Here is a 20,000-nt window from a genome sequence, read left to right on the forward strand (position 1 = left end):
TTTTAAGATATTTTGACAAATTAATTAAAAAAAGAAACGCTGAAATATCTTGAGTCTATAAGTAGTCAACCCCGTTGTTATGGAAACGCCTAAATAAGTTCAGGAGTAAAATGTTGCTTAACAAGTCACACAATAAGTTGCATGGACTCGCTCTGTGTGCAATAATATTGTTTAACATTATTTTTTTAATGACGATCTCATACTCCACACGTACAGATAATTGTAAGGTCCCTCAGTCGAGCAGTGAATTTCAAACACAAAGACCAGGGAGGTTTTCCAATGCATCGCAAAGAAGAGCTCCTATTGGTAGTTACACTCAAACACAGTGTAGCAAAGATTCCTATTTGACGATTCTCTTTGTGGTTTTTATAACCCACATCATGACATTGTTTCAACTTCAGAGGTAGAGAGGATAGTAGTGAGATAGAAACTGAGAAGCTGAACGAGATGAGACAGCCTGTCACTACAAAGATACAGGCGTCTTTCATTACTCAGTTTCTTACCTTAACTCAGTTGCCGGAGAGGAAGAAAACCGAGCAGGGAATTCACCATGAGGCCAATGGTGACTTTAAAAAAAGTTACAGAGTTTAATAGCTGTGATAGGACAAAACTGTGGCTGGATAAACAACATTGGAACCAGGGTCACTCCATAATACTAACCTCAATGACAGAGTGAAAAGAACGAAGTCCGTGCAGAATATAAATATTCCAAAACATGCATCCTGTTTGCAACACTAAAGCACTAAAGTGATACTGCAACAAATGTGTCAAAGACATGAAATATATGTACTGAATACAAAGCTTTATGTTTGGGGCAAATCCAACACGACACATCACCATTTTCAAGCATGGTGGTGGCTGCATCCTGTTATGGGTATGCTTGTCATCAGCAAGAACTAGGGAGTTTTTTTGTTCAGTCTTCTTTTTCAGCAGGACTATAAACCTAAAACACAAGGCCAAATATACACTGGAGTTGCATACCAAAACGACATTGAATGTTCCCGTGTGGCTTAGTTACAGTTTTGACTTAAATCGTTTTGAAATTGTATGGCAAAACTTGAAAATGGTTGTCTAGCAATGATCACCAACCAACTTGAGAGCTTGAATTTTTTTCCTTCTTCTATAATGTGCAAATATTGTACAATCCAGGTGTGTAAAGCTCTTTAAGAGACTTACCCAGAAAGACTCACAGCTGTAATCGCTAAAAAAGGTGATTCTAACATTTATTGACTTAGGGGGGTTGAATACTTCTGTAATCAAGATTTTCTTTTTCCTTCTTTTTTTTCTTTTTTTTTTACACAAATGTTTGAGTTTTTATTCCACTTTTACATTAGAGAGTAATTTGTGTAGATCGTTAACAAAAAAACAATTAAAGACAATTAAATGGGGAAAGTCCAGGGAATGTGAATGCTGAATGATTCTCTCTATGGTCTATGTATATAGCCCTTTACAAGTTTCCTACACCGATCTACAGAATATGAACAACATGTAAACCTTATTGCATGGTAACACATTAACAGAGAGAGCAACATGATCTAGGACCCAGAAAGGGAAGTGGAAGTGGAGCAGGATCTGCCACCATATTGTGTTGCTTCAAGTTACAAACAAAAGCATCCACACAACAGTCACAATAACCAGAAATGTATAAATAAGACCAGTTTTAAATTAATAACGATTTAGATCATTGTCATGAGGTACTTTTAAGTATCCTAGTAACCACAAACCTGGCTAATATCCAACTGAAATTAAATAACGGCTGCAATGACTCCTCAAAAAAATAAAAGGATGCTTGATAAGTCCTGTGAGTAAACGTTATTTAAAATATGCAATATGTCTTGGTGCAATATGAAACAACGTCACTGTGAAATTTTAACAAGGAGAGGACTGGAAACTGAAATTCAAACAAACAAGACATAAATTCTCCTTGTTTCCGGTACATAATGCATTTTTTTTTTTTTTACCTCAGCACAAACATCTCTAGCGAGATAACAGTCAGAAGACATTGTAGAACAGCGTAGTGTCAAACACTGTGTAGCAAAGATTCCTATTTGACGATTCTCTTTGTGGTTTTTATAACCCACATCATGACATTGTTTCAACTTCAGAGGTAGAGAGGATAGTAGTGAGATAGAAACTGAGAAGCTGAACGAGATGAGACTGAATGTGCACCCTGAGCCTGTAAATCCATTGTGTGTGTGTGTGTGTGTGTGTGTGTGTGTGTGTGTGTGTGTGTGTGTGTGTGTGTGTGTGTGTGTGTGTGTGTGTGTGTGTGTGTGTGTGTGTGTGTGTCTGTGTGTGTTAGAGAAGCTATGGCTCTTCATAGGCGGAGGCCTTGTCCTTCAACAGATCCAAACACAGGTGACAGCTCCAGCTCCCTAGAGAGAGAGAGAGAGAAGAGAGAGAGGAGAGAGAGAGGAGAGAAGGAGAAGCAGAGAGAGAGAGAGAGAGAGAGAGAGAGAGAGAGAGAGAGAGAGAGAGAGAGAGAGAGAGAGAGAGAGAGAGAGAGAGAGAGAGAGAGAGAGAGAGAGAGAGAGAGAGAGAGAGAGAGAGAGAGAGAGAGAGAGAGAGAGAGAGAGAGAGAGAGAGAGAGAGAGAGAGAGAGAGAGAGAGAGAGAGGTGATCTTGTTGTTGTGGACTGTGTTATTTCCAGAGCTCTCAGTTATGTCCTGTACCTCTGTATAATGTCTGAAGTTTAAAAACATTGTCCAGGAACTGTCTGTTTCACAAGCCACACTTAAAGTCTCACGGTACACACGTAAGTCAAGTCAAGAGAGATTATCACTGAGCCGCCATGTGTGGTCTGTGGTACGGCCTTACCTTCAGGTCTTTATAATGTAAACTATAACATTCACTGGTCTTCCCTTCCGGAGGCTTGGTCAGTAACTCTATGTAACTCTGTAATATCTAGACCGTAGAGGTCAAAGGTGGAATCTGCAGCAGGGGAAACATCGCCACTGGCCGTCGTTATTTTTGTTTGGTTGATGAAGCGAAAGTGAAAAGCGCCGCCCAAAGTGGTAAAAAATATATAAATATTCTGCTGTTTTATCAAACGTGTAACGATGTCAGAGTGAAAAAAAAATCAACTGTGTTTGTTGTTGGCAGTAACTTCTTTCCTGTAGTGATATTGCAGAACGGGCGTGTGGCAGTTTCACCATGAAGGATTCCAGTTTTAATGGAATTGAATTTATTTAACCCTTATTTTACCAGGTAAGTTGACTGAGAACACATTCTCGTTTACTGCAACGACCCGGGGGAATAGTTTCAGGGGAGAGGAGGGGGGGGGTGAATGAGCCAATTGGAAGCTTAAAGAGTAAGTACTCTGTGCTGAGTTATCATATATGTCCTTACCCTAGGAGGGTGTCTGTTATTTATATATTATACAGCATATCTCAGTTGTACCTTCAGGAGGTTGGGTCTATAATATATACAGTATAACTCAGTAGTCTATAATATATACAGTATAACTCAGTAGTCTATAATATATACAGTATAACTCAGTAGTCTATAATATATACAGTATAACTCAGCAGTCTATAATATATACAGTATAACTCAGTAGTCTATAATATATACAGTATAACTATAACAGTAGTCTATAATATATACAGTATAACTCAGTAGTCTATAATATATACAGTATAACTCAGTAGTCTATAATATATACAGTATAACTCAGCAGTCTATAATATATACAGTATAACTCAGTAGTCTATAATATATACAGTATAACTCAGTAGTCTATAATATATACAGTATAACTCAGTAGTCTATAATATATACAGTATAACTCAGCAGTCTATAATATATACAGTATAACTCAGCAGTCTATAATATATACAGTATAACTCAGCAGTCTATACTATATACAGTATAACTCAGTAGTCTATAATATATACAGTATAACTCAGTAGTCTATAATATATACAGTATAACTCAGTAGTCTATACTATATACAGTATAACTCAGTAGTCTATAATATATACAGTATAACTCAGTAGTCTATAATATATACAGTATAACTCAGTAGTCTATAATATATACAGTATAACTCAGCAGTCTATAATATATAGAGTATAACTCAGTAGTCTATAATATATACAGTATAACTCAGTAGTCTATAATATATAGAGTATAACTCAGTAGTCTATAATATATAGAGTATAACTCAGTAGTCTATAATATATACAGTATAACTCAGTAGTCTATAATATATAGAGTATAACTCAGTAGTCTATAATATATACAGTATAACTCAGTAGTCTATAATATATACAGTATAACTCAGTAGTCTATAATATATACAGTATAACTCAGTAGTCTATAATATATACAGTATAACTCAGCAGTCTATACTATATACAGTATAACTCAGTAGTCTATAATATATACAGTATAACTCAGTAGTCTATAATATATACAGTATAACTCAGTAGTCTATACTATATACAGTATAACTCAGTAGTCTATAATATATACAGTATAACTCAGTAGTCTATAATATATACAGTATAACTCAGTAGTCTATAATATATACAGTATAACTCAGCAGTCTATAATATATACAGTATAACTCAGTAGTCTATAATATATACAGTATAACTCAGTAGTCTATACTATATACAGTATAACTCAGTAGTCTATAATATATACAGTATAACTCAGTAGTCTATAATATATAGAGTAAAACTCAGTAGTCTATAATATATAGAGTAAAACTCAGTAGTCTTACCTTCAGGAGGTTGGGTCATGGGGGGCTTCAGACAGTACATGTGGTATCCTCTGTCACAGTCGTCACAGAACAACAGCTGGTCCTACAGACAAAGAAACAAACACACAATGTTAACTCACTTCTCAAGACAGTAGAAGCAGTGGTAACTGGTAACTGAGACAACGTGGTAACTGAGACAACGTGGTAACTGACACAACGTGTTAACTGAGACAACGTGGTAACTGGTAACTGAGACAACGTGGTAACTGACACAACGTGGTAACTGGGACAACGTGTTAACTGGGACAAAGTGTTAACTGGGACAACGTGGTAACTGAGACAACGTGGTAACTGAGACAACGTGGTAACTGACACAACGTGGTAACTGAGACAACGTGGTAACTGACACAACGTGGTAACTGGGACAACGTGTTAACTGGGACAATGTGGTAACTGAGACAACGTGGTAACTGACACAACGTGGTAACTGAGACAACGTGGTAACTGGTAACTGAGACAACGTGGTAACTCAGACAACGTGGTAACTGACACAACGTGGTAACTGAGACAACGTGGTAACTGACACAACGTGGTAACTGAGACAACGTGGTAACTGGTAACTGAGACAACGTGGTAACTGGGGCGACGTGTTAACTGGGACAACGTGTTAACTGAGACAACGTGGTAACTCAGACAACGTGGTAACTGAGACAACGTGGTAACTGGTAACTGAGACAACGTGGTAACTGACACAACGTGGTAACTGGGACAACGTGGTAACTGACACAACGTGTTAACTGAGACAACGTGGTAACTGGTAACTGAGACAACGTGGTAACTGAGACAACGTGGTAACTGAGACAACGTGGTAACTGAGACAACGTGGTGACTGACACAACATGGTAACTGGGATAACGTGATATCTGAGACAACGTGGTAACTGACACAACGTGGTAACTGAGACAACGTGGTAACTGAGACAACGTGGTAACTGACACAACGTGATATCTGAGACAACGTGCTAACTGAGACAACGTGGTAACTGGGACAACGTGGTAACTGACACAATGTGGTAACTGGGACAACGTGGTAACTGACACAATGTGGTAACTGGGACAACGTGGTAACTGGGACAACGTGGTAACTGGGACAACGTGGTAACTGACACAACGTGGTAACTGACACAATGTGGTAACTGGGACAACGTGGTAACTAAGACAACGTGGTAACTAAGACAATGTGGTAACTAAGACAATGTGGTAACTGACACAACGTGGTAACTGACACAACGTGGTAACAGACACAACGTGGTGACTGACACAACGTGGTAACTGGTAACTGACACAACGTGGTAACTGACAAAACGTGGTAACTGGTAACTGAGACAACGTGGTAACTGAGACAACGTGGTAACTGAGACAACGTGGTGACTGACACAACGTGGTAACTGGGATAACGTGATATCTGAGACAACGTGGTAACTGACACAACGTGGTAACTGAGACAACGTGGTAACTGAGACAACGTGGTAACTGACACAACGTGATATCTGAGACAACGTGGTAACTGACACAACGTGGTAACTGAGACAACGTGGTAACTGACACAACGTGATATCTGAGACAACATGGTAACTGACACAACGTGGTAATTGGTAACTGAGACAACATGGTAACTGAGACAACGTGGTAACTGGGACAACGTGATATCTGAGACAACGTGGTAACTGACACAACGTGGTAACTGAGACAACGTGGTAACTGACACAACGTGGTAACTGGGACAACATGATATCTGAGACAACGTGGTAACTGACACAACGTGGTAACTGAGACAACGTGGTAACTGAGACAACGTGGTGACTGACACAACGTGGTAACTGAGACAACGTGGTAACTGAGACAACGTGGTAACTGACACAACGTGGTAACTGAGACAACGTGGTAACTGACACAACGTGGTAACTGGGACAACGTGGTAACTGGGACAACGTGATATCTGAGACAACGTGTTAACTGACACAACGTGGTAACAGACGCAACGTGGTAACTGGGACAACGTGATATCTGAGACAACGTGGTAACTGACACAACGTGGTAACTGAGACAACGTGGTAACTGACACAACGTGGTTACTGGTAAATGAGACAACGTGGTAACTGACACAACGTGGTAACTGAGACAACGTGGTGACTGACACAACACTGTGAATTTACAGAAATGCCTTTCAAGACAATGGTATCCCACTGAGCTAAAGGGTAGGTAGTTAACAGTCTAAAGGAATCTTCTGGGCCCAGATTAAGGAGTTTCAGACTAGGCACTTTTTGAATACCGGCCCGAGGTCTAGAAACTGTTATTCCAAGCACTTACGTCGTTCTCAGAGGTGCCACAGAGACTGCAGGACTTGCACTCGATGCACTGCCACTGGTAGGTCTTTACCGCCATCATCATGTTGTCTGTGAACTGCAGACAGGTAGGGTGGCCTAGGGAGGGAAGGAGGGTGGGAGGGAGGGAAGGAAGGAGGGAGGGAGGGAGGGAAGCAGGGTGGGAGGGAGGGAAGGAAGGAGGGAGGGAGGGAGGGAGGGAAGCAGGGTGGGAGGGAGGGAAGGAGGGTGGGAGGGAGGGAAGGAAGGAAGGAGGGAGGGAGGGAGGGAAGCAGGGTGGGAGGGAGGGAAGGAGGGTGGGAGGGAGGGAAGCAGGGTGGGAGGGAGGGGAAGGAAGGAAGGAAGGAAGGAAGGAAAGGAAGGAAGGAAGGAAGGAAGGAAGGAAGGAAGGAAGGAAGGAAGGAAGGAAGGAAGGAAGGAAGGAGGGGGGAGGGAGGGTGGGAGGGAGGGAAGGAGGGTGGGAGGGAGGGAAGGAAGGAAGGAAGGAAGGAAGGAAGGAAGGAGGGAGGGAAGGAAGGAAGGAAGGAAGGAAGGAAGGAAGGAAGGAGGGAGGGAGGGAGGGAGGGAGGGAGGGAGGGAGGGAGGGAGGGAGGGTGGGAGGGAGGGAGGGAAGGAAGGAGGGAGGGAGGGAGGGAGGAAGCAGGGTGGGAAGGAGGGAAGGAAGGAGGGAGGGAGGGAGGGAGGGAAGCAGGGTGGGAAGGAGGGAAGGAAGGAGGGAGGGAGGGAGGGAGGGAGGGAGGGAGGGAAGGAGGGAGGGAAGAGGGAGGGAGGGAGGGAAGAGGGAGGATGCCTCATTTACATCGCAACTCAACACAGAAAGACAACATCTGCGATTGTTTTTATAGACTCCAATAACGGTGAATAAGCTAGATTCTGTAGATAGATGTTAAATGAGTAGAGCAGGTAGGTCATCCAGTTGCTGTCTGTCTCCTCAGAGACAGGTAGGTCATTCATAAGTCATGACAAGTTGTGTCTGTCTGTCTGTCTGTCTGTCTGTCTGTCTGTCTGTCTGTTTTAAAGTGTGGGTCATCTATAGTTATGAAGGACGCTGTTTGGCCTTCCTACAGTATGCATAGCTCTGCTGAACCAGAGACACGCAGCAGTCCAGTCTATAGTACAGTCTATAGTACAGTCATAGTGCAGTCTATAGTGCAGTCTATAGTGTAGTCAATAGTGCAGTCTATAGTGCAGTCTATAGTGCAGTCTATAGTGCAGTATGTAGTACAGTCTATAGTGCAGTCTGTAGTACAGTCTATAGTGCAGTCTGTAGTGCAGTCTATAGTGCAGTCTGTAGTACAGTCTATAGTGCAGTCTGTAGTGCAGTCTGTAGTACAGTCTGTAGTACAGTCTATAGTGCAGTCTATAGTGCAGTCTGTAGTGCAGTCTATAGTACAGTCTATTGGTACAGTCTATAGTGCAGTCTATAGTGCAGTCTATTGGTACAGTCTATAGTGCAGTCTGTAGTGTACTCTGTAGTACAGTCTATAGTGCAGTCTGTAGTACAGTCTGTAGTGCAGTCTATAGTACAGTCTATTGGTACAGTCTATTGGTACAGTCTATAGTGCAGTCTGTAGTGTACTCTGTAGTACAGTCTATAGTACAGTCTGTAGTGCAGTCTATAGTGCAGTCTATAGTGCAGTCTGTAGTGTACTCTGTAGTGCAGTCTATAGTACAGTCTGTAGTGCAGTCTGTAGTGCAGTCTGTAGTGCAGTCTGTAGTGCAGTCTGTAGTGCAGTCTATAGTGCAGTCTATAGTGCAGTCTGTAGTGTACTCTGTAGTGCAGTCTATAGTACAGTCTGTAGTGCAGTCTGTAGTGCAGTCTGTAGTGCAGTCTGTAGTGCAGTCTATAGTACAGTCTGTAATGCAGTCTGTAGTGTACTCTGTAGTGCAGTCTATAGTACAGTCTGTAGTGCAGTCTATAGTGCAGTCTGTAGTGCAGTCTATAGTGCAGTCTGTAGTGCAGTCTATAGTGCAGTCTGTAGTGCAGTCTATAGTGCAGTCTGTAGTGCAGTCTGTAGTGCAGTCTGTAGTGCAGTCTATAGTGCAGTCTATAGTGCAGTCTGTAGTGTAGTCTGTAGTGCAGTCTATAGTACAGTCTACTCACCGGAGCGACCGCAGTCAGAGCAGGACACCAGCTCCTCAGCCTGGCCAGTCTTCCTGTTAGAGTCAGAGTCTCCCAGACAAAAGTCACAGTAGTCGTTAGGGATGATGGAGCCATCTGCCGCCCTCTGAGCTGTGGAGGGGGAAGACAGGTGTGAGAGAAGAAGTCGCCCGGGTGTCAGTCTGTTTCTCCTCCTTGACTTGATAATGACACCGGGGTGCCAGTCTGCTTCTTCTCCTTGACTTGACAATGACACCGGGGTGCCAGTCGGTTTCTTCTCCTTGACTTGATAATGACACCGGGGTGCCAGTCTGCTTCTTCTCCTTGACTTGATAATGACACCGGGGTGCCAGTCTGCTTCTTCTCCTTGACTTGATAATGACACCGGGGTGCCAGTCTGCTTCTTCTCCTTGACTTGATAATGACACCGGGGTGCCAGTCTGTTTCTTCTCCTTGACTTGACAATGACATTAACGGAGTTGGCAAGACTGTAAATCGAGAGGAAGACGCTCGAGGAGGAAGTCCTAAAGATGCTATTTGAAGCGGCATCCCAAAAGCTACAGTGTTAATCATTACCCATAATGCAGTTCTATTGTGATCCTGACTGTGTTGTTTAGTCCACAGAGGACTAGCAACACACATACAGTAAGATGTAAGAGCTGTTATAAGATGTTTTAATCACCAACTTTTCGAACTCTGCACTACCACTAGTTAAAGACCCAGATCACACAGTCGTCTCTTACGTTTGTGGTTGTCGGGGTCTGGGTCTGGTCGGTGTGGTGGCGGGGTCGGTGGCATCTCTTCCTCCCTCTCCTCCCTCTCCTCCCCCTCTTCCTCCGCCAGGTGTGTGTGTGCGTAGTGGTAGCTCAGACCTGGACGGTTCTTATAACGCTTCCCACAGACTGTAGGACCACAGAAGAATTAGAATACATTAGAACCACAGAACACAGAAGCATTAGAATACATTAGAACCACAGAACACAGAAGCATTAGAATACATTAGAACCACAGAACACAGAAGCATAAGAATATATTAAACCAGAGAGAACTGGTTCTAACTGACCGAGTCCAATAACAAACTCACTGTTTCTGTTTCAAAACATTTTGCTACTGTGTGCACTACTGAACACGCCCCAGCTCTCAAGGCAAAGGACCAACCGTTTACACAGTACTAAATGTTATGTTGAACGGGGCTTTTTCTTTCAAAAAGACATCTGAGGGCATTGAGACTTCTAATTGTCTAACTAACAACAACACTAGAGAAGTCATTTACCAGTACATTCCTGCTAGGACACTAGCCTATGATGACTTATATTAATAACGTCTCAATGAATGTCCTCTCTGGGAAGAGACACAGCAGTAGTACTCCAACACATCCTGTAGCCATCGTAGAAGAAACAATGTGGGGTAGAAAGTGAACATTCTGAGGAACACTCTGTTGAGAATGTTGTTGTTTTTTTAGCACAGGTTAGGTTTGTTTGGTAACATCGCAGTGACAGCAGGTTAGGTTGTCAGTGACAGCAGGTTAGGTTGTCAGTGACAGCAGGTTAGGTTGACAGTGACAGCAGGTTAGGTTGTCTGCGATTACCCTCAGTGACAGCATTGTTACAACGCTGCAGAAACATGCGTTAGCTCAGCTGATGCCTTAAGATTACACTTCCCCAGCAACTTGATAACAAACCAGCAGATAACTGTAGAGTTATGTTAGTGCCATGCAAGCTTGCTTTGGTCTTGGAAATTAAGAATCAATGCTTATGCAAATACAAAGTACAATAGCGATAACTATTGGTTTAGCTCAAACGTAGCATGGAAGCCAGACGCCTTTATTCTTTAGCCAATCCTATTGTTGGTCAAAGTAGAAAGAAAAACAAAAAGGCAAGCAGGGTCGCATTCAGGACGGTGCAACACAGAAATCGACTGTATAGAGCTGACATTATTCCCTATTCTATATGACTTAGATTCATATCTGTTCTACTAAATATATTTCTATCTGGTTGTCCTGTAATATTGTACCCATCTGAACGCGACCCAGGCTAGCTCAACCCAACCCCAGTAGCAGCAGCCCCAGTAGCAGCACCAGTAGCAGCCCCACCAGCAGCCCCAGAAGCAGCCCCACCAGCAGCCCCAGTAGCAGCCCCACCAGCAGCCCCAGTAGCAGCCCCAGTAGCATCCCCAGTAGCATCCCCAGTAGCAGCCCCAGCAGCAGCCCCAGTAGCAGCACCAGCCCCAGTAGAAGCCCCAGCAGCAGCACCAGTCGCAGCCCCAGCAGCAGCCCCAGTAGCAGCCCCACCAGCAGCCCCAGTAGCAGCCCCAGCAGCAGCCCCAGTAGCAGCCCCAGCAGCAGCCCCAGCAGCAGCACCAGTAGCAGCCCCAGTAGCAGCCCCAGCAGCAGCCCCAGCAGCAGCCCCAGCAGCAGCCCCAGTAGCAGCCCCAGTAGCATCCCCAGCAGCAGCCCCAGTAGCAGCCCCAGCAGCAGCACCAGTAGCAGCACCAGGAGCAGCACCAGTAGAAGTCCCATGAGCAGAACCAGTAGCAGCTCCACCAGCAGCCCCAGTAGCAGCAGCCCCGGTAGCAGCACCAGTAGCAGCCCCAGCAGCAGCTCCACCAGCAGCCCCAGTAGCAGCACCAGTAGCAGCCCCAGTAGCAGCAGCCCCAGTAGCAGCTCCAGTAGCATCCCCAGTAGCAGCTCCAGTAGCATCCCCAGTAGCATCCCCAGTAGCATCCCCAGTAGCAGCCCCAGTAGCAGCTCCAGTACCATCCCCAGTAGCAGCTCCAGTAGCATCCCCAGTAGCATCCCCAGTAGCAGCCCCAGTAGCAGCTCCAGTACCATCCCCAGTACCATCCCCAGTAGCATCCCCAGTAGCATCCCCAGCAGCAGCCCCAGTAGCAGCTCCAGTAGCATCCCCAGTAGCAGCTCCAGTAGCATCCCCAGCAGCATCCCCACCAGCAGCCCCAGTAGCAGCAGCCCCAGTAGCAGCTCCAGTACCATCCCCAGTAGCAGCTCCAGTAGCATCCCCAGCAGCAGCCCCAGTAGCAGCCCCACCAGCAGCAGCCCCACCAGCAGCCCCACCAGCAGCAGCCCCAGTAGCAGCACCACCAGCAGCCCCAGTAGCAGCCCCACCAGCAGCAGCCCCAGCAGCAGTCCCAGTAGCAGCAGCCCCAGTAGCAGCACCAGTAGCAGCAGCCCCAGTAGCAGCACCAGTAGCAGCAGCCCCAGTAGCACCAGTAGCAGCAGCCCCAGTAGCAGCAGCCCCAGTAGCAGCACCAGTAGCAGCAGCCCCAGTAGCAGCATCAGTAGCAGCAGCACCAGTAGCAGCAGCCCCAGTAGCAGCAGCCCCAGTAGCAGCAGCCCCAGTAGCAGCAGCACCAGTAGCAGCAGCCCCAGTAGCAGCAGCCCCAGTAGCAGCAGCCCCAGTAGCAGCCCCAGTAGCAGCAGCCCCAGTAGCAGCACCAGTAGCAGCAGCCCCAGTAGCAGCACCAGTAGCAGCAGCACCAGTAGCAGCAGCCCCAGTAGCAGCAGCCCCAGTAGCAGCAGCCCCAGTAGCAGCAGCCCCAGTAGCAGCAGCCCCAGTAGCAGCAGCCCCAGTAGCAGCAGCCCCAGTAGCAGCAGCCCAAGTAGCAGCAGCCCCAGTAGCAGCAGCCCCAGTAGTAGCAGCCCCAGTAGCAGCAGCCCCAGTAGCAGCAGCCCCAGTAGCAGCAGCCCCAGTAGCAGCAGCCCCAGTAGCAGCAGCCCCAGTAGCAGCAGCCCCAGTAGCAGCCCCAGTAGTAGCAGCCCCAGTAGTAGCACCAGTAGCAGCAGCCCCAGTAGCAGCAGCCCCAGTAGCAGCAGCCCCAGTAGCAGCAGCCCCAGTAGCAACACCAGTAGCCCCTGATCTTTTCGTCAGAGAAGCCAGACAGAGAAAAGATAGCGACAAGTCCATATACCTGAGTCAGCAGTTTTTGAGTTATGCTTTTGTTTGTATCTGTCTGGAAGGAACAGAGGAGACAGAAAAGCAAATGAGAGAAAAAGAAAAACGAAAGAAAAAGAAAAGAAATGAGAGTGAGTTTCATTCAAAGAGGCTATAATATCTAATGACATGAGCACCAGTTTCTCTGACGTTTTTCTTTAAGTAGAAGTAGCATTGCTATGCTAACGTCCGACATGCTAGCTGGATTATCCACATACTCGGCTCTCTCCATTCTAGAGGGAGGGAAAGAGGGTTGCTCACGTCCCGATGAAAGCCAAATAAGGTTAATGATCTGAAACTATCTTAGGCAGCTGTTCATGTCCAGATACAGACACACCATCACCTTTAGATAAGTACAAAAATATATAGAATATTGAGACCTAACAAATAAAACAAACCAAACCAAATGGACTCAAACTGTGTCTACATGGGAATATTCAGATAAACTTCTCAGGTCAGGTGTCATTAATGTTGTTAACGTAACAATGTTTTTCACTGTGTTACAGAAATATAGGAGACATCTGGGCGTTTGCTGTTGTCTTACTGTCACAGACGTAAGGTTTATCCACGTCGTCGTTGGACACAGCCTCCGCCCTCCTGCGGCTGGATCCTCGGCCCTGTGGAGAGAGAAGAAGAACAGGAACCTTCACGATAAGAACCCTTCCTCTTTCCCGCATTCTTTAATCCTTGTCACACTACGACAGATTCTCTAGAGGTCTCGTGAGAATGCCCTCGACTATACCTCTTTAATCATGTGAACTTGCTACGTCTCTAACGCTACATCTGGAGGTAACACAAGACACTGGTCCCCCTCAGAGCAGGACAGTTACCCCCCTCAGAGCAGGACAGTTACCACCCTCAGAGCAGGACAGTTACCCCCCTCAGAGCAGGACAGTTACCACCCTCAGAGCAGGACACTGGTCCCCCTCAGAGCAGGACAGTTACCCCCTCAGAGCAGGACACTGGTCCCCCTCAGAGCAGGACAGTTACCCCCCTCAGAACAGGACAGTTATCCCCCTCAGAGCAGGACACTGGTCCCCCTCAGAGCAGGACAGTTACCCCCCTCAGAGCAGGACAGTTACCCCCCTCAGAGCAGGACACTGGTCCCCCTCAGAGCAGGACACTGGTCCCCCTCAGAGCAGGACACTGGTCCCCCTCAGAACAGGACAGTTACCCCCCTCAGAGCAGGACAGTTACCCCCCTCAGAGCAGGACACTGGTCCCCCTCAGAGCAGGACAGTTACCCTCTCAGAGCAGGACAGTTACCCCCCTCAGAGCAGGACAGTTACCCCCCTCAGAGCAGGACAGTTACCCCCCTCAGAAGAGGACAGTTATCCCCCTCAGAGCAGGACACTGGTCCCCCTCAGAGCAGGACAGTTACCACCCTCAGAGCAGGACACGGGTCCCCCTCAGAGCAGGACAGTTACCCCCCTCAGAACAGGACAGTTATCCCCCTCAGAGCAGGACACTGGTCCCCTCAGAGCAGGACAGTTACCCCCCTCAGAGCAGGACAGTTACCCCCCTCAGAGCAGGACAGTTACCCCCCTCAGAGCAGGACAGTTACCCCCCTCAGAACAGGACACTGGTCCCCCTCAGAGCAGGACAGTTACCCCCCTCAGAACAGGACAGTTACCCCCCTCAGAGCAGGACAGTTACCCCCCTCAGAGCAGGACAGTTACCCCCCTCAGAACAGGACAGTTACCCCCCTCAGAACAGGACAGTTACCCCCTCAGAGCAGGACAGTTACCCCCCTCAGAGCAGGACAGTTACCCCCCTCAGAGCAGGACAGTTGCCACCCTCAGAACAGGACAGTTACCCCCTCAGAACAGGACAGTTACCCCCCTCAGAGCAGGACAGTTACCCCCCTCAGAGCAGGACAGTTAACCCCTCTCAGAGCAGGACAGTTACACCCCTCAGAGCAGGACAGTTACCCCCCTCAGAGCAGGACAGTTACCCCCCTCAGAGCAGGACAGTTACCCCCCTCAGAGCAGGACAGTTACCCCACCTTAGAACAGGACATTGTGAACAGAATTGTCTCATTCAGCACAACACTCCTACAGTATAAATGGCAATAGCGGAGCAATGATTTTGATACAGCTGAAATGTATAGACATTTTCCACATTTGTTACTTTGAGACTTGAAATTTGAAACCTGAAATTGCAGTTAAATTCTGCAATTGAGGGCTGCACTGAGCCACATATAAACACAGAAGCCCCTCCACACCACCAAAAGAAATGCATTATGTCAATATAAGATCGTAAAAAAAAGGATATGTTTTTTTTCTTCATTTTTAACATTGTTATTTCAGAGGCGGTCTCAGAGTGATGAGGGGGGACGGACTGTTTTCCTGGGGCCCGGAGTGTTTCCTGATCTGGTAGGCTAACCTAACCAACTCCGGACCCTAGTTGAAGGGTGTGACATAGAAATTAATCAGCTGTAAAAAAAAAAAAAAAAAAACGGGGGTAAGATGGGACCATAAACATTACAACCCTGTCAAACTGCAGCCATCTTGTACAAAAGAGGAGGTCTTTTACACAAAGAGACATCAACTGATGAACAGGGCTGAGCTTGTTGTATGGTGTAGGACCTCTCTCTCTCTCTCTCTCTCTCTCTCTCTCTCTCTCTCTCTCTCTCTCTCTCTCTCTCTCTCTCTCTCTCTCTCTCTCTCTCTCTCTCTCTCTCTCTCTCTCTCTCTCTCTCTCTCTCTCTCTCTCTCTCTCTCTCTCTCTCTCATCTCTCTCCCTCCCTCCCTCCCTACCCCTCATCTCTCTCCCTCCCTCTCCCCCTCTCCTTCTCTCTCCCCCTCTCCTTCTCCCTCCCCCTCTCCTTCTCCCTCCCCCTCCTCTCTCTCTAACACTCACCCTTCCTTTCCTCTGCTTCCTCTTCGGAGTGTCCACTTCAAAGTCCTCATTGTCATGATGAAAATCGTCCCCATTCTCGTCAGCCTCCAAGACCCTCTGCAGGGGAGTAACAGAAGAGGCAGTGATAAGGAGAGGTAAGGTGAGGAGAGGAGGAGGAGAGGTGAGGTGAGGGAGAGGAGAGGAGAGTTGAGGAGAGGAGAGGAGGAGGAGGAAGAGAGGTGAGGAGAGGAGAAGGGGAGGTGAGGAGAGGGGGAGGAGAGGTGAGGTGAGGAGGAGGAGAGGGGTGAGAAGAGGAAAGGGGGGAGGAGAGGTGAGGAGGGGAAAAAGGGAGACGGGGGGAGAGGTGAGGGGGGTGGTGAGGAAGGGGAGGGGTGAGAAGAAGGGGGGTAGGAGGGGGAGAGGGGTGAGGAGAAGGGTGATTGGGAGAGGAGAAAAGAGGGAGAAGGGGGAGGACGGGTGAGGGGTGAGGAGAAGGGGAGAAGTGAGGAGGAGGGGGAGGAGGTGTGAGAAGAAGGGGGAAGAGGGGGAGGAGACGGGGGAGAAGTGAGGAGGAGGGGAGGAGGGGTGAGAAGAAGGGGGAAGAGGGGGAGGAGGGGTGAGGAGACGGGGACAGGAGAGTGACAAAGGGACAGATAGACATTTCACACATCAGGAAGGAAGCTTTTCTTGCGTTTCCGTCTAATCTTAGAGGATATGTGAAGTTAAGATATTTGACTGCAGCTCCGCCAATACGCCCTCCTCCTGTCACCCCTTTGGGTTGAAGTCTGCCTGCATCTATGTGTATGTACTCTCGCCTGTGTGAGCATGCGCTCATCCCTGAGTTTGTCTCCTCTCTCTTGCCGTACCTGTATCTCCAGAAGGGTCTCGTCCTCCTTGATGATGTCTTTCTTCTTCTCCAGTTGTCCCTCCCCTCTGAGCAGAGTCTCCAGAGCTGTGGCCTCTCCTGGGGAGGGCTCCCTCTTAGGGGCCAGCTCTGCCTCTGGAGGGGGGAGAGAGAGAGAGAGAGAGAGAGAGAGAGAGAGAGAGAGAGAGAGAGAGAGAGAGAGAGAGAGAGAGACAGAGAGAGACAGAGACAGACAGAGAGAGACAGAGACAGAAAGAGAGAGAGAGACAGAGAGACAGAGAGAGAGAGAGAGAGAGAGAGAGAGAGAGACAGAGAGAGAGAGACAGAAAGACAGAGAGAGAGAGACAGAGACCCAACCAAATCATGAGAAAACAAAAGATAATTACAGACATTGGAAAGAATTAACAAAAAAACAGAGCAAACTAGAATGCTATTTGACAGAGACACAGCGGCAGAATACCTGACCAGACTGACCCAAAATTAAGAAAGCTTTGACTATGACAGACAGAGCACAGAAAGAGACAGACATGGAAGAGAAGACAGGCTAGACAAAATGAGGTGGAAACTGAGCTGCACTTCCTAACCTCCTGCCCAATGTATGACCATATTAGAGAGACATATTTCCCCCAGATCACACAGATCCACAAAGAATTCGAAAACATATCCAATTTTGAAAAACTCCCATATCTACTGGGTGAAATTCCACAGTGTGCCATCACAGCAGCAAGATTTGTGACCTGTTGCCACGAGAAAAGGGCAACCAGTGAAGAACAAACACCATTATAAATACAATCCATATTTATGAATTTTATCTTGTGTCCTTTAATTATTTGTACATTGTGTATATATGTATATATATATATATATATATATATATGTATGTATATGAGTATATATGTATAGATATATATATATATATATAGACATTTGTAATGTCTTTACTGTTTTGAAACTGTTGTATGTGTAATGTTTACTGTTCATTTTGTTGTTTTTCACTTTATATATTCACTTTGTATGTTGTCTACCTCACTTGCTTTGGCAATGTTAACACATGTTTCCCATGAATAAAGAATTGAATTGAGAGAGACAGAGAGAGAGAGAGGGGGGGAGAGACATGAGAATGATTCAGTTTCATTATGATTTTATTCCCTTGAGGCTAAGCCCTTCCATCCTGTCCTCATTCATACATGTGCAGCTAGTCAGCAAGACCTCTGAGCTGTGTGTGTGACTAATGCTATCTGTGCCAGCATCCTTTAGTTAAAGAGCAATTACCATTCCACCGCTTCCTTCTCAGCTGCTCTGTGAGCGTTTGATACTCCTTAGTGGGAACCCCTGTGACCTTTTCACCCTGACCTTTATGATCATGTAGACTGTGTGTGTATCTGTGTCTGTGTGTCTGTGTCTGTGTCTGTGTCTGCGTCTGTGTCTGTGTCTGTGTCTCTGTGTGTGTGTGTGTGTGTGTGTGTGTGTGTGTGTGTGTGTGTGTGTGTGTGTGTGTGTGTGTCTCTGTGTGTGTCTCTGTGTGTGTCTCTGTGTGTGTGTGTGTGTGTGTGTGTGTGTGTGTGTGTGTGTGTGTGTGTGTGTGTGTGTGTGTGTGTGTGTGTGTGTGTGACTGTGTGTGTTTGACTCTGTGTGTCTCTGTGTGTGTGTTTCTGTGTGTGTGTGTGTGTGTGTGTGTGTGTCTCTGTGTGTCTCTGTGTGTCTCCTTCCTGTTTCCCATTGGTCTAATCCAGGGGGTCATTGGGAGGGAGGTCTGGCTCTTTCCTATTGGTCTAAACCAGGAGGTCATTGGGGGAGAGGTCTGGCTGTTTTCTTAGATAATTCTGTTATTTTTTTGTGTACTGTCGTCAGTGTACTGTAGTCAGTGTACTGTAGTCAGTGTATTGTAGTCAGTGTACTGTAGTCAGTGTATTGTAGTCAGTGTACTGTAGTCAGTGTATTGTAGTCAGTGTACTGTAGTCAGTGTACTGTAGTCAGTGTACTGTAGTCAGTGTATTGTAGTCAGTGTACTGTAGTCAGTGTATTGTAGTCAGTGTACTGTAGTCAGTGTACTGTAGTCAGTGTACTGTAGTCAGTGTATTGTAGTCAGTGTACTGTAGTCAGTGTATTGTAGTCAGTGTATTGTAGTCAGTGTGTTGTAGTCAGTGTACTGTAGTCAGTGTACTGTAGTCAGTGTGTTGTAGTCAGTGTACTGTAGTCAGTGTATTGTGGTCAGTGTACTGTAGTCAGTGTACTGTAGTCAGTGTACTGTAGTCAGTGTACTGTAGTCAGTGTATTGTAGTCAGTGTACTGTAGTCAGTGTACTGTAGTCAGTGTATTGTGGTCAGTGTACTGTAGTCAGTGTACTGTAGTCAGTGTACTGTAGTCAGTGTATTGTAGTCAGTGTACTGTAGTCAGTGTATTGTAGTCAGTGTACTGTAGTCAGTGTACTGTAGTCAGTGTATTGTAGTCAGTGTACTGTAGTCAGTGTATTGTGGTCAGTGTAGTGTAGTCAGTGTACTGTAGTCAGTGTATTGTGGTCAGTGTACTGTAGTCAGTGTACTGTAGTCAGTGTACTGTAGTCAGTGTATTGTGGTCAGTGTACTGTTAGGCTGTATCCCACACGGTACCCTAGTCCCTATATAGTGCACTATGTAGGGAATAGGTTCCCATTTGCCTCTCTGCCTGCCTGTCTGTCTGTCTGTCTGTCTGTCTGTCTGTCTGTCTGTCTGTCTGTATCCCTGTCTGTCTCTCTGCCTGTCTGTCTCTCTGTCTGTATCCCTGTCTGTCTCTCTGTCTGTATCCCTGTCTGTCTCTCTGCCTGTCTCCCTGTCTGTCTGTATCTGCCTGTCTGTCTCTCTGTCTGTATCCCTGTCTGTCTCTCTGTCTGTATCCCTGTCTGTCTCTCTGCCTGTCTGTCTCTCTGTCTGTATCCCTGTCTGTCTCTCTGTCTGTATCTCTGTCTGTCTCTCTGTCTGTATCCCTATCTGTCTGTCTGTCTGTCTGTCTGTCTGTCTGTCTGTCTGTCTGTCTGTCTGCCTGGAGGGCATGGTATGATCCCCATGTTGTCCCACTGTGTCTCCTACCAGTCTGTCTCCTACCAGTCGGTCTCCTACCAGTCTGTCTCCTACCACTGTGTCTCCTACCAGTCTGTCTCCTACCAGTCTGTCTCCTACC

General features: G+C 46.5%; 1 protein-coding gene across 5 annotated transcripts in view; it reads right to left on the bottom strand.

Annotated features, from left to right (window-relative positions):
- Positions 1-1,641: 1,641 nt before the first annotated feature.
- The window catches only part of LOC118378384 (zinc finger protein DPF3-like), a 60,268-nt gene continuing 41,909 nt past the window's right edge, over positions 1,642-20,000 (bottom strand). For 4 of the 5 annotated variants that reach the window (XM_052524260.1, XM_052524262.1, XM_052524264.1 and 1 more), the window contains 9 exons: positions 16,846-16,979; positions 16,001-16,096; positions 13,684-13,756; positions 13,117-13,158; positions 9,936-10,094; positions 9,196-9,324; positions 7,078-7,190; positions 4,730-4,811; positions 1,642-2,375 (listed from right to left, as the gene is read on the bottom strand). In XM_052524260.1, the coding sequence (XP_052380220.1) occupies positions 2,308-2,375; positions 4,730-4,811; positions 7,078-7,190; positions 9,196-9,324; positions 9,936-10,094; positions 13,117-13,158; positions 13,684-13,756; positions 16,001-16,096; positions 16,846-16,979 (896 nt within the window). In that variant the 3' untranslated portion in view covers positions 1,642-2,307. The remainder of the gene's footprint in view (positions 2,376-4,729; positions 4,812-7,077; positions 7,191-9,195; positions 9,325-9,935; positions 10,095-13,116; positions 13,159-13,683; positions 13,757-16,000; positions 16,097-16,845; positions 16,980-20,000) is intronic. The other variant, XM_052524261.1, reaches the window with a different exon arrangement.

This window comes from Oncorhynchus keta, chromosome 8 (assembly GCF_023373465.1).
Source record: "Oncorhynchus keta strain PuntledgeMale-10-30-2019 chromosome 8, Oket_V2, whole genome shotgun sequence".
NCBI classification, from domain to species: Eukaryota; Metazoa; Chordata; class Actinopteri; order Salmoniformes; family Salmonidae; genus Oncorhynchus; species Oncorhynchus keta.